We start from the raw sequence: 11,777 nt of genomic DNA on the forward strand, positions 1-11,777 counted from the left end.
CAGCCTCAAACTTCTCCACCTTCTCCTCCTTCACCGCCGCATCCGCCCGCTGAGCCTCCTCCTTGACCGCACTCTCCGCCTCCATCGCCGCAGCCGCTCCCCCTGCCTCCTCCTGCTTTGCCGCCGCCGCCCGCCCGCCGCCCGCCCGCTGCGGCGAGGTGGAGCTCTGCCCCTTTGCCGCCGGCCGGTGGTCGGCCGTGGTGCGCGACGACGTGGCCGCGGCCGGCTCTGCGGGGAGGAGCTTCCACTCCATCGGATCGAGGCCGGTCAGGCACTCCTGGTGCTCCTCGCCGTCGTCGTACATCACGCAGTGCTCGAGCGCCACCGGGTCGTATGCCTTGACCCGCCCGGTGAACCACTTCCGCTCTCCCGGCCAGTAGACGCTCACCCGCCGGCCGACGAGAGCAGGCCCCTCCGGCTTCTCGGGAGGCGCGTCACCAGCGCCGGCAGCGCACGAAGACTTGGCCGCCGCGCCTTGTGCGCCCTTGGAGGAGGAGGCGCCGCTGTTGCCGCCGCTGCCGCCGCGCTTGCTGCTGTTGCCGCCGCTGCCGCCGGCGCTTTGCGACGCTCCGCCGCCCAGCAGCAACTCGCGGAAGGCCTCGAGCGTCATTGAGCTGAACTCCCTCTCTTGGGTCAACTTGATGAGGAGGTGGTCCTTGCCCTTGAGATTATCCCCCTTGAGTGACCAACCGCCGATAATGACAAAGGCATTGTACGGACCCGCCGCGACTAGGCGCGCAAACTGCAGAATCTCGTCCGGGGTCGGCTTGATCGTGCCCTTCCCCGCACTACCCGCTGCGTCACTCTGACCGCGGCCTCGGTTGGCCCGCCCGCCCGCCGCCGTCGCCGCCGCCGCCACCGCAGGCTGCTGCTCGCCCTCATACTTTTGCTTGAGCATTTCAAAAGCGGTCGAGATCTCCTTCTGTGCCTCGGCCGCCCCCGGCTCGGAGGTCTTGTCCGGGTGCAGGAGCTTCGAAAGCGAAAGGTACTCCTTCCGTATCGCCTTCAGCTCGAGCCCAGAGCTGACGCCGAGCACATTGAAGGGGTTCTTACGATTAGTGCCGTCCGTCGACCAGCCAGGGCTGACGGGCTCGTCTGAGATGCGCTGGATCGCTCGCTGCCGGAGGGCGTCCTCGTCCTCCTGCATCGGAGCGAAACTCGAGGCGATGATGCGGGCGCCCACAACAAAGCAGCGCCCGAAAAAGAAGAAATCGCGCTGCCAGTGTTCGTGTGTTTCTCCGTTTTGTTTCTTTCTTTCTTTAGGGTACATGCTGGTCAAGGTGCCTCGTCCCTCGTCCTCCCTCTACCGACTATCCGCCGCTGATTTCTTCCTTTCTTTGTGGGTGCTTTGTAAGGTGCCGATATGGGCTTCCAGTATCAGACCTTCAAGAAAATGCGCGTTTGGTCTGCGGCCTCTTCTCGGCCATTCTTTTACTTTCAACATGCATGCTCACCACACTTGTTCTTGACGCCTGGGCCTTGGGCGAGAGAGGAGGCTGCTGCGGTTTGACAGTGCAGCGCTCCATGCACCTCCGCTGTTATCTGGCGCCGCCCCCGTACTGCGGCTTGAGCTTGTACTCCATCTTGTGCGGCCCAAACTTTTCCCTCTCGCACAGCTCGTCGAGGACGGGTGCCAGGTCCGTCGGCCGCTGCCCGGTCTCGCTCGCGAGGTCCGCCTTGTGCCAGTGGGGCTGGAGCTCGAACTTCTCGAAGACGAGGTCGCGCAGCTCCTCCCGCGAGAGCTTCTTCTGCGCCTTGGCCGCCTTCTGCTTCTGCTCGGCGCGCTCCCGCTTCCCGTCCCTGATGCCCTGCTTCTGCCGGTGGATCTCGCTCGCTTTCTTGAGCGGCTGGTTGAGGTGATCGACGTCCACGGCCTCCACCTCGGCTCGCACGGACGCCGCCTCCTGCCGGCTCCGCACGAGCTGCTTGTAGCCCGCGCTCAGCCCCGCCGCAGACACATCCCCCTTGGCCGTCACCCGCCCCTCAAGCACCATTTCGCCGGCGGGCGCGTCGGGGCCGCCCGGCGCGAAGCTGTACATGCCGCCCGTCGGCGCGCCCAGCGTCAGCTTGTACTCCACATCGCCGCCCGCCTCGCCCGACGACGGTCCTGCCCCGCCCGGCGCCGCGCTCGTCCGCAGCGTGTACGTGTCCCTGCCCATCGCGTCCTTCACGCCCGGCTCGACGACGCCGAGGCTGTGGCCGGACGGCTGCTGCTGCCAGCTCTCCGCGAGGTGGCGCGGCACCTTGACGAGCCAGAGGGACGACATCACCGCGGCCTGGGTGCGAGCCGCGCACAAAGAAAACTGTGCCTTACTGGCACACACACCCATCCCTCCCTTGGGTTGTCCGTTTTCTTTCTTTCTTTCTTTTACACACACACATGCATGCACAGACACACAGCGCCTTCCCCTTCCCCCTCAAGGACGAGGACACACACAGGACGCACCTCTAGCGAGGCCTGCATAGTATGTGGGAGACTCCTGCCGCCGCCCCTGCCACCCCTGCGTCAGTGTGCCTGTCTGAGAGAGAGAGATTTTTAGCAATACCAAACAACTCTAACACTCACACGTCATTTGGGGCCTGGAGCGCTCTTCACGTTTTTGTCCTGTCTGTGCCACTGTGGTTCAGTGGTTGCGAGAGACTGCCAGTGAGAAGCTGGATGGAGGCAGGTCGCTAGACTGAGATGAGACCGCCAGTGGAGTTGGGAGTCCACCGTGCACCGCGCTGCGAGTCTGTCGTGTCCCTTGTCAGGACCAGGAGAGCCCCACCTGTGCCCCTGGTCGTCCTTCCAAAATCCTTGCTCGTGGTCGTGCAGGTGTGGACCCTGTCCTCCTCCCCCATCCCTCGTTTGGGTTTGCCTGTCTTCTTTCTTTCTTTTTGCACCACAAAAAGCCGCGAGAGCAAGGGATCGGCAGGCGGCGGCGGCGTCGCAGGACGAGGGTCGAGGCAGAGGAGAGCGACGCGACAGAGGAGGAAGCGACAGGGAGGGGAGAACGACGAGAGTGGGACGACCGCGAGGTGGCATGAAGGTTGCAGCGAGAATCGGCGAGGGACTGCGAAGAGAGATAGGAAGCCCAATGGTTAGGCCTGTACCGTGTTTGTTATGACCCCCCCCAATGAACACACCAGTGGAGGGAGGGCGAGACGATCGAGGGGTCCCGTACCATGCGGAATCGACCCTATCCAGTGCTCAAGTGCTCAGGGTGGGCGACGGCTAGCACCACACTGAGGGTCCAACTTGAGAATCGTGCTTTTTGTGAGGTTGTTTCGTGTTAGGTTGGGTTGTGCTTGGGTGAGGTTGTTCCGAGTGAGGTTAGCGAAGGGTGAGGTCTCGACCGCCGCCGCTCACGCCAGCGGACGGCCACCATCGGTGTTTTTGGCTTCGCCACCGTCCAAGGCGTGCGCCATGCACTCGCCGTTATCGAGCGTCCGAGCAAGCCTGTCCGACGAGCGGCTTGCTGTGCGGACGCCTTCTTGTCGCTCTCGTCGAGAGCGTTTTGCGTCCCGGCGGGTTGAGAGAAGATGTGTCGTCTGATGTGTCACTGTGTACGTCACATCGGTCTTGATAACAAGCACGGTCGATCCGTCAAAGCGATACACTCGTTCCTATCACGTTGGAGGGCTGGCACAGAGAGCGACAAGAAGGCGTCCGCACAGCAAGCCGCTCGTCGGACAGGCGAGCTCGGACGCTCGATGTCGGCGAGCGCATGGCGCACGCTTTGGACGGTGGCGAAGCCAACAACACCGATGGTGGCCGTCCGCTGGCGTGAGCGGCGGCGGTCGAGACCTCACCCTTCGCGCCGACGACCTAACCTCACTCGGAACAACCTCACCCAAACACACCCAACCTAACAAGTGCTAACACGAAACAACCTCACCCAAAAAGCACGATTCTCAAGTTGGGCCCTCACATTTGGCCTGTGCCCGTTATTCTCGAATATCGTTGAGAATATAGAGGGCCTAGCTAGCGCACTTGAGCATTCGATTTCTCGAGACAGAGTGTAGATGCCCCGCCGCTTTTCCCTCAAGAATATACGAGCTTTCCGCAGCCCTTGACCTTACTTAAGGTCATTCACGGGTGTCCGCGGCCCACTGTGCCCGCTGGTAGGACAGTGACCGCCGCAAACCCTGTGATCAGCTCCATGCGATCTCGGATATTTTTTGTAGGCACCGTAACACCAAAAAACTACTATGTCTTGCAGTGAAAAGTAATCCGAGCAGCGGCCGCAATGAATCAAAAGGGGCGGTTTTCGAGGGGGAATCTGGAGAATCTGGGAATCGGCTCACCACGGATCCCCACCTCATCGAAAAACTTTTCACTCCAAGACATACTACATGTAGTTTTTTGAGGTGCTCTACAACCTAGGCACAAAAGATATGGCATTTGAGGCCATTTAGGGCCCCTTAGACGGTCACTGAGTAGGCCAAAATCCCTCCCTTGGGTTGTCCGTTTTCTTTCTTTATTTTACACACACACATGCATGCACAGACACACAGCGCCTTCCCCTTCCCCCTCAAGGACGAGGACACACACAGGACGCACCTCTAGCGAGGCCCGCATAGTATGTGGGAGACTCCTGCCGCCGCCCCTGCCACCCCTGTGTCAGTGTGCCTGTCTGAGAGAGAGAGAGAGAGAGAGATTTTAGCAATACCAAACAACTCTAACACTCACACGTCATTTGGGGCCTGGAGCCCTGTTCACGTTTTTCAGTGTATGTAGCTCTTACGAACATACCCGAGGGTGAACTGCTGACAGGGTTTGCGATGAGGAGCGATCCGAACGTGGCATTCGGGTGATTAGATCACTACCGCCGAAACGCAAGAGCACTGCGACGGATCGGGCTCATGCTAGCATCCACCTCGCGGGCCGACGTTTTTGTCCTGTCTGTGCACTGTGGTTCAGTGGTTTGCGAGAGACTGCCAGTGAGAAGCTGGATGGAGGCAGGTCGCTAGACTGAGATGAGACCGCCAGTGGAGTTGGGAGTCCACCGTGCACCGCGCTGCGAGTCTGTCGTGTCCCTTGTCAGGAGCAGGAGAGCCCCACCTGTGCCCCTGATCGTCCTTCCAAAATCCTTGCTCGTGGTCGTGCAGGTGTGGACCCTGTCCTCCTCCCCCATCCCTCGTTTGGGATTGTCTGTCTTCTTTCTTTCTTTCTGCACCACAAAAAGCCGCGAGAGCAAGGGATCGGCAGGCGGCGGCGGCGTCGCAGGACGAGGCAGAGGAGAGCGACGCGACAGAGGAGGAAGCGTCCGACAGGGAGGGGAGAACGACGAGAGTGGGACGACCGCGAGGTGGCATGAAGGTTGCAGCGAGAATCGGCGAGGGACTGCGAAGGGAGATAGGAAGCCCAATGGTTAGGCCTGTACCGTGTTTGTTATGACCCCCCCCAATGAGCACACCAGTGGAGGGAGGGCGAGACGATCGAGGGGTCCCGTACGATGCGGAAGCGACCCTATCCGGTGCTCAAGTGCTCAGGGTGGGCGACGGCTAGCACCACACTGAGGGCCCAACTTGAGAATCGTGCTTTTTGCGAGGTTGTTTCGTGTTAGGTTGGGTTGTGCTTGGGTGAGGTTGTTCCGAGTGAGGTTAGGTCGTCGGCGCGAAGGGTGAGGTCTCGACCGCCGCCGGGCGCCGCTCACGCCAGCGGACGGCCACCATCGGTGTTTTTGGCTTCGCCACCGTCCAAGGCGTGCGCCATGCACTCGCCGTTATCGAGCGTCCGAGCTCGCCTGTCCGACGAGCGGCTTGCTGTGCGGACGCCTTCTTGTCGCTCTCGTCGAGAGCGTTTTGCGTCCCGGCGGGTTGAGAGAAGATGTGTCGTCTGATGTGTCACTGTGTACGTCACACCAGTCTTGATAACAAGCACGGTCGATCCGTCAAAGCGATACACTCGTTCCTATCACGTTGGAGGGCTGGCACAGAGAGCGACAAGAAGGCGTCCGCACAGCAAGCCGCCCGTCGGACAGGCGAGCTCGGACGCTCGATGTCGGCGAGCGCATGGCGCACGCTTACCTTTGGACGGTGGCGAAGCCAACAACACCGATGGTGGCCGTCCGCTGGCGTGAGCGGCGGCGGTCGAGACCTCACCCTTCGCGCCGACGAACTAACCTCACTCGGAACAACTTCACCCAAACAACCCAACCTAACAAGTGCTAACACGAAACAACCTCACCCAAGAAGCACGATTCTCAAGTTGGGCCCTCACATTTGGCCTGAGGCCTGTGCCCGTTATTCTCGAATATCTTTGAGAATATAGAGGGCCTAGCTAGCGCACTTGAGCATTCGATTTCTCGAGAGTGTAGATGCCCCGCCGCTTTTCCCTCAAGAATATTCGAGCTGGTTCGAGCTTTCCGCAGCCCTTGACCTTACTTTTGGTCATTCACGGGTGTCCGCGGCCCACTGTGCCCGCTGGTGGGACAGTGACCGCCGCAAACCCTGTGATCAGCATGCGATCTCGGATATTTTTTGTAGGCACCGTAACACCAAAAAACTAGTATGTCTTGCAGTGAAAAGTAATCCGAGCTCGCCCGCGGCCGCAATGAATTAAAAGGGGCGGTTTTCGAGGGGGAATATGGAGAATCTGGGAATCGGCTCACCACGGATCCCCACCTCATCGAAAAACTTTTCACTGCAAGACATACTAGTTTTTTAAGGTGCTCTACAACCTAGGCACAAAAGATATGGCATTTGAGGCCATTTAGGGCCCCCCTAGACGGTCACTGAGTAGGCCAAAATCCCCACTGGGCCGGGAGCAACCTTAAGTAGACCTCGAGTCCAAAGATATTCTTGAATATTCTTGACGTTACCGCTGCTGCGCGTCTAAAACGGTCTTGACGAGAGAGCTCGAAACAGCTATTTCCCCCCTCAACAGTAGGTTTCGGGTCGATCCGACTGAAATCTTTAAGTTTTGGAGGTTCTGAGCGGGTTTGGGAGCGACTTTTGGCCTCCGTCGACCTACGGCTACGCGTGGTCAAAATATTCACAATATTCGAGAATATTCTCGAGAATATAGACGGTCCGGGGAGAATACAAGCAAAAGAATATAGATAGTCCTGGGCGAGAATAACGCGCACAGGCTAACTCACACACACACTCCTCTCGCTCTCCTTCCTTCAAATCCCTGTGTGGTGGCGGCGTGCCGTCCTCCCATCCGCATCCCTCCCTAAATAAATAAATAAAACGGGCATCCCAAGCTATCCCTCCCTTGCTTGGGTTGCATGTTTTTTGTTTCTTTCTTTTTGGCACCACAGCCCAAACACGCGTCGCCTAAACAACCGGCTCCTGCCTGCCTAAGGAATGCAAAACTTCGGGCTAGGTAGGTAGGTGGTGGTAGGTCCCGTACCATGCGGAATCGACCCTATCCAGTCCTCAAGTCTCAAGGTAGGGAGGGAGCACTTAGAAAAGAAAATCGGCTGCCTCTCGTGCCACCGGATCCACCCGAGCGCGGTGGGAGGGGTGGATCACCGTCGGCGAGGGGCGGCCCTACGCGGCGGCCGTGGCGCGGATGCTGCAGAAGGCGCGCCTCGCTCGCTCCCGCGCTCCCGACCCTCGCCAGTACTGATGGATCGCGCGCGCTACCGGTGGCAGGGAGGCATCACCGGCCCGCAGCGCTCCCGCCACCTCGAGAAGAGCGACGCCGCATCCCGCGCGCTCGAGGTGGGCGAGGTGCCTTGGGACGGCAACTCCTCGAGCAGGAAGCAGGCGGTCGGGGGAGCGGGGGCGACTCACACGGCAGGCGCGCGACCAGCCCTCGACCACCGCCTCGAAGACGGCCCGCCCTCCGCTTCGGAGGTCGAGCGAGCCTTTGGCCTGCACCGCTTCCGCGAGCCGGAGGCGCACGGGCTCGAGTTTGCGCGCGGCGAGGTGCGATGCGTCTGCGGGTGCTGCGAGACGTGGCAGCGCTGGGTGAGCGGCAAGCCCTTGCTCACGTCGGCGGGCGGGCTTCCGGTCACTGTGCACGGCGGCGGCGCGCCACTCGTGCGGTACGAGGTGATCACGGCCGAGCTAGTCGAGAGCCTCGCCATCTGGTTCGCCGGCCTCGCAGGGCGGAGGCCGGCACCGCTCCGGGTCCTCGAGGTTGGCGCCGGTGACGGGCGCCTCACTCTTCACCTGCGGGCGGCGCTGAGACGGCGAGGGCTCTCGTCGCGCGAGGTGCAGCTCGTCGCCACCGATAGCGGCGCGCGGGAGCTCGCCGCGTGCGAGCCGGGTGCGGTCGAGGCGCGCGACTACCGCTCCGCGCTGCTCGAGCACGCGCCGCACGCCGTGCTCTGCTCGTGGATGCCGCTGGGGGAGGACTGGACCGCCGCCTTTCGCAGCAGCGAGTCGGTCGAGACGTACCTCCTCCTCGGCGAGGTGGACGACGGCTGCTGCGGCCGGCCGTGGGAGACGTGGGGCTACGACGCAGACGGGACCCACGGAAGCGAGAGCGAGGGCGACGGCGAGAGCGGTGGCGAGAGCGGTGATGAGAGCGGTGATGCGGGCGGCGGCGAGGGCGAGGGCGAAGGCGGGAGTGTGGGAAGGAAGCGGCAATGCGGCGGGCTGCGGGCTGCGCGCCGCAGAAGCGCGGTGGACTGGGCGCAGCGGCTGCCCGCCGTTGAGACCGCAGGGCCGCCGGGTCGGCTTGAGGGTCGGCCCGAGGAGGACGCTTGCGCGTGGCGGAGGGTGTACGAGCGCCGCCCGCTCCGCACGCCGTTCGGCGCAGACGGGTGGACGCGCAGGCCGCTGCCCGGCGTGAGCTGCCAGATCTGTCGGACCGACGCGCCGTGGTGCAACAGGCGGCACTCCCAGGCCGTCTGCTTTGAACGGCTCCCAGACAGATAGCGCAGAGTTTGTCGTGCGGGCGGTTGTCTGTTGGGCGGCTCTCTGCGCTCACGTGACCGGACCCGGTGAGCGCACCCGCGTTTGCGACCACGGGGACCCGATTTTCGTTTACCAGATGTCGTTTACACGCGATGAGATGTACGTCAGTCGATCCGGCTTTTTTACTTTTTTTCGGCATTCGGGCACATTCATTCAAAATGTTACTTGTTAGTTGTTAGATGCTACCGCATTGCCAATGGTTAAATGTGCACCGTAGATCACTGACTCTGTAGGTAGTACTGTGTGCTGCGCCGTGCGCGACCTCGGAACACGCAACCGACACATACGTACAAAAGTGTCTCACTCTGCGAACCCCCCGCGAACCGTCAACCGACACCGCGCGTCCACGTCAGAGCACTCAGCGCGAGTTTTCTCGGGCAGAACTGGCGCCTGGCCTCGCGCCCCATGCAGCCGCGGACACGGCGTAATGGCTGGCGCGCGCTTTGCCAAGCGCACCTCAGTACAGGGTGTATCCGCGTTCGAGCGCGTCCAGGACGCCTTCGAGCGAGAGCCCGCCGATGTGCTCTGCGGGGTAGTTGCAGACTCTGGCTTGCTGCAGCTTCGACGAGTGCTTGGGCTCGAATCGATGCTCGTCGGCGACACAGCCGCTGGGCTCGAGCTTCGGGCAAGCCATGCACAGCTCCTCGATCGTGTCCTTTTGCAGATCGGGGCCGTGCTCGTCCTTGCAGTGCTTCAGCCGCACGAGAGCGAGGGCGGGCAGCTCGCAGCCCGCAAAGTCGCTCGGCGCCACGACGATCTCCTTGAGCTCAAGCATGACGAGCGTGCGCGGCAGCGGTGTGGCTTGGAAGCTCTTTCCGAGGCGGGGCAGCCGAGGCAGCGTCTCGCCTCGCGAGAGGTACTTCCTGCCGTGGGAGAGGCAGAGCGACTCGAGCCGCGGGCAGCCAGAGACAAAGGTCTTGATGAAGCACGCGAGGCTGGCGTCGGAGAGGTGCGGCGACGCGTCGCTCGCGGTGAAGCCGTAGATCATGTCGTAGATGTGGAGGCGCCGGAGGTTGGCGCCCTGCAGAGGCGCCGTCGGCAGCGGCGGCGACGGGCCGCGCAGGGCAAAAGAGATCGTGAACTCCTGCAGCTCGGGGAAGAGCGCGCCTGCCGCGACGCCTGCAAAGGGCGTGACGTTCTCCGCGTACCGGCCCGTCTGGCGAAGCCGTGTCAGCAGCGGCGTGCCGCCCTGCCGCGCCTCGCGGAGCAGCTTGGCGAGGCCTTCGAGGATGTCGCCGGACAGCTTGTGGGAGGCGAGCGACTCGAGGCTCGGCGCCGTCTTGAGCACTGCGAGCACGGTGGCCGCGCCCACCTGGCCCCAGTCGAGGTCGAGGATGCGGAGGGCGGGGCGCTGCACCTTTGCCATCAGGGTCAGAATCTTCTTGTTCATTCCCTGCCCTGTCAGGCTGAGGCGCTCCACGCCCGGAAAGAGCGCGAGCGTCGCGCTCACGTCGTCGGGCGCGAAGCCCTTTGAGATCAGCAGCGAGAGCTCAGTCACCTTGTCGGCATCGGGCAGCCACTGCGCAAAGCGGACGAGGTTGCGGCTTGTGATCCAGTCCACAGTCTCGTAATGGTGACCGAGCCGCTGCGCGTCCTGAAGCGATGTGCGAACGACCGACCACAGGTCGGCGACGAATCGCAGCGGCCGCAGCCCTTTGCAAACCTCGATCGTAAAGGTCAGCTTGACCGGCAGGTAGCAGTTCTCGAGGACCTTGACGAGCAGGTCGACGGGCAGCAGCGAAAAGGGACCGGCGTCCTCGAATTGCGCCACCGCGGTGCCGACACGCACGGCGGCGCGGGCGGGAGGAGGGCGTGCGCTCCCCTCTAGCTGCTTGAGGCTGATTGGAGCGCCGGCGCGCAGCGACGAAAGGACGAGCTGCTTATCAGAAGACCTTCAAAAACTGGAACATGCCAACTTGGACCGAGGACCGGTACGGGAACGGCAGCTACATATAGCGCTTTGGTGCTGGGGGCGGATGTACGAAAGTTGGTGATGAAACGCTGTGGATCGAGTCCGAGTGCCTCAAGTGGGGATTCTTCACACCCGCCCAGCCCGACACGGACAACTCTCCGATTCTCGCTGCAACCGTCATGCCACCTCGCGGTCTTCCCACTCTCGTGTTTGTTTTGTCACTCTCGTCGTTCTCAACAAACTCTCAAAAACAAAACAAAATCTCTCAAACTCTCTCTCTCTCGTTCTCTCTCTTGTCGCTTCTTCCTCTGTCGCTTCGCTCCCCTCTGCCTCGTTCTGCGACGACGCCGCTGCCTGCCGATCCATGAGGCTCTGCTAAATGAATAAATAAAACGGACACACCAAACAAGGGGTGGGAGAAGGACAGGGTCGCGAGGCTCTGCTTGTAATCGAGAGAGAGAGATTTTTAGCAATACCAAACAACTCTAACACTCACACGTAATTTGGGGCCTGGAGCCCTGCCTGTTCACGCGCGCGCGAGACGTGCAGACAGGGTTGCCAGGTGAGAGCGAATGGCGCGGTTCACGCCTCGCACAACAGAGAGAGAGATGCGCTCTGCATGGTGGGACATAAAAGAGAGCGAGTACTTGGGCGAGTAGGCCGTGCGGTCGACGCTGCCGCGCGCGACTTTGCGCGCGAGGCGGCGCAGCTTGAGAACGGCGGTGGGCGAGAAGCCGCCGCCGAACGTCTCGTGGAGCAGCAGGTTGAAGTTGTTGCGCTTGACAAAGATCGCGTCGTGGTAGAAACCGCGATGCGCCTTGACGTAGCCGTGGCCGGTCTTGTGGGAGAAGGGTTGGCTGGGCTGCCCGCGCGCCTTGCAGCCCATGTTTAGGCGGCGGGCCTTCTCTTCGGTGTTGCCGAAGGCGTAGGAGTGGCCAACGGAGGCGGGCGTGCCGCCACTCGAGGCGTTGCCAACGCCCGGCGAGGAGAGGTCTTGAGGAGGGGC

At 62.0% G+C, this 11,777-nt stretch overlaps 4 protein-coding genes across 4 annotated transcripts; 1 reads left to right on the plus strand and 3 right to left on the minus strand.

The window, feature by feature from the left end:
- Positions 1 to 434: 434 nt before the first annotated feature.
- On the minus strand, positions 435 to 1,147 carry EMIHUDRAFT_218094 (hypothetical protein; the record flags this gene model as incomplete). Its single annotated transcript, XM_005760402.1, has 3 exons — positions 435 to 474; positions 567 to 788; positions 885 to 1,147. 3 exons carry the CDS (start codon positions 1,145 to 1,147, stop codon positions 435 to 437), a joined length of 525 nt encoding a protein of 174 aa, XP_005760459.1.
- Positions 1,148 to 1,538: 391 nt separating this feature from the next.
- On the minus strand, positions 1,539 to 2,330 carry EMIHUDRAFT_106365 (hypothetical protein; the record flags this gene model as incomplete). The annotated part of the gene is made up of 1 exon (XM_005760403.1): positions 1,539 to 2,330. The coding sequence occupies one exon, from the start codon at positions 2,328 to 2,330 to the stop codon at positions 1,539 to 1,541; it is 792 nt and encodes a 263-aa protein (XP_005760460.1).
- A 5,084-nt stretch (positions 2,331 to 7,414) lies between these two features.
- Positions 7,415 to 8,950, plus strand: EMIHUDRAFT_438471 (hypothetical protein). The gene has a single exon (XM_005760404.1). It carries the CDS (start codon positions 7,561 to 7,563, stop codon positions 8,818 to 8,820), a length of 1,260 nt encoding a protein of 419 aa, XP_005760461.1. The 5' UTR covers positions 7,415 to 7,560; the 3' UTR covers positions 8,821 to 8,950.
- A 366-nt stretch (positions 8,951 to 9,316) lies between these two features.
- Positions 9,317 to 10,952, minus strand: EMIHUDRAFT_218098 (hypothetical protein; the record flags this gene model as incomplete). Its single annotated transcript, XM_005760405.1, has 2 exons — positions 9,317 to 10,751; positions 10,927 to 10,952. 2 exons carry the CDS (start codon positions 10,950 to 10,952, stop codon positions 9,317 to 9,319), a joined length of 1,461 nt encoding a protein of 486 aa, XP_005760462.1.
- Between the last annotated feature and the right edge of the window lie 825 nt (positions 10,953 to 11,777).

The sequence above is a fragment of the Emiliania huxleyi genome (genome assembly GCF_000372725.1).
Source record: "Emiliania huxleyi CCMP1516 unplaced genomic scaffold EMIHUscaffold_76, whole genome shotgun sequence".
Taxonomy (NCBI): domain Eukaryota; phylum Haptophyta; order Isochrysidales; family Noelaerhabdaceae; genus Emiliania; species Emiliania huxleyi.

What these genes read in the sequence shown, in the direction of transcription:
- EMIHUDRAFT_438471 (XM_005760404.1), top strand. Translation starts at nt 7,561, where the DNA reads ATGGATCGCGCGCGCTACCGGTGGCAGGGAGGCATCACCGGCCCGCAG.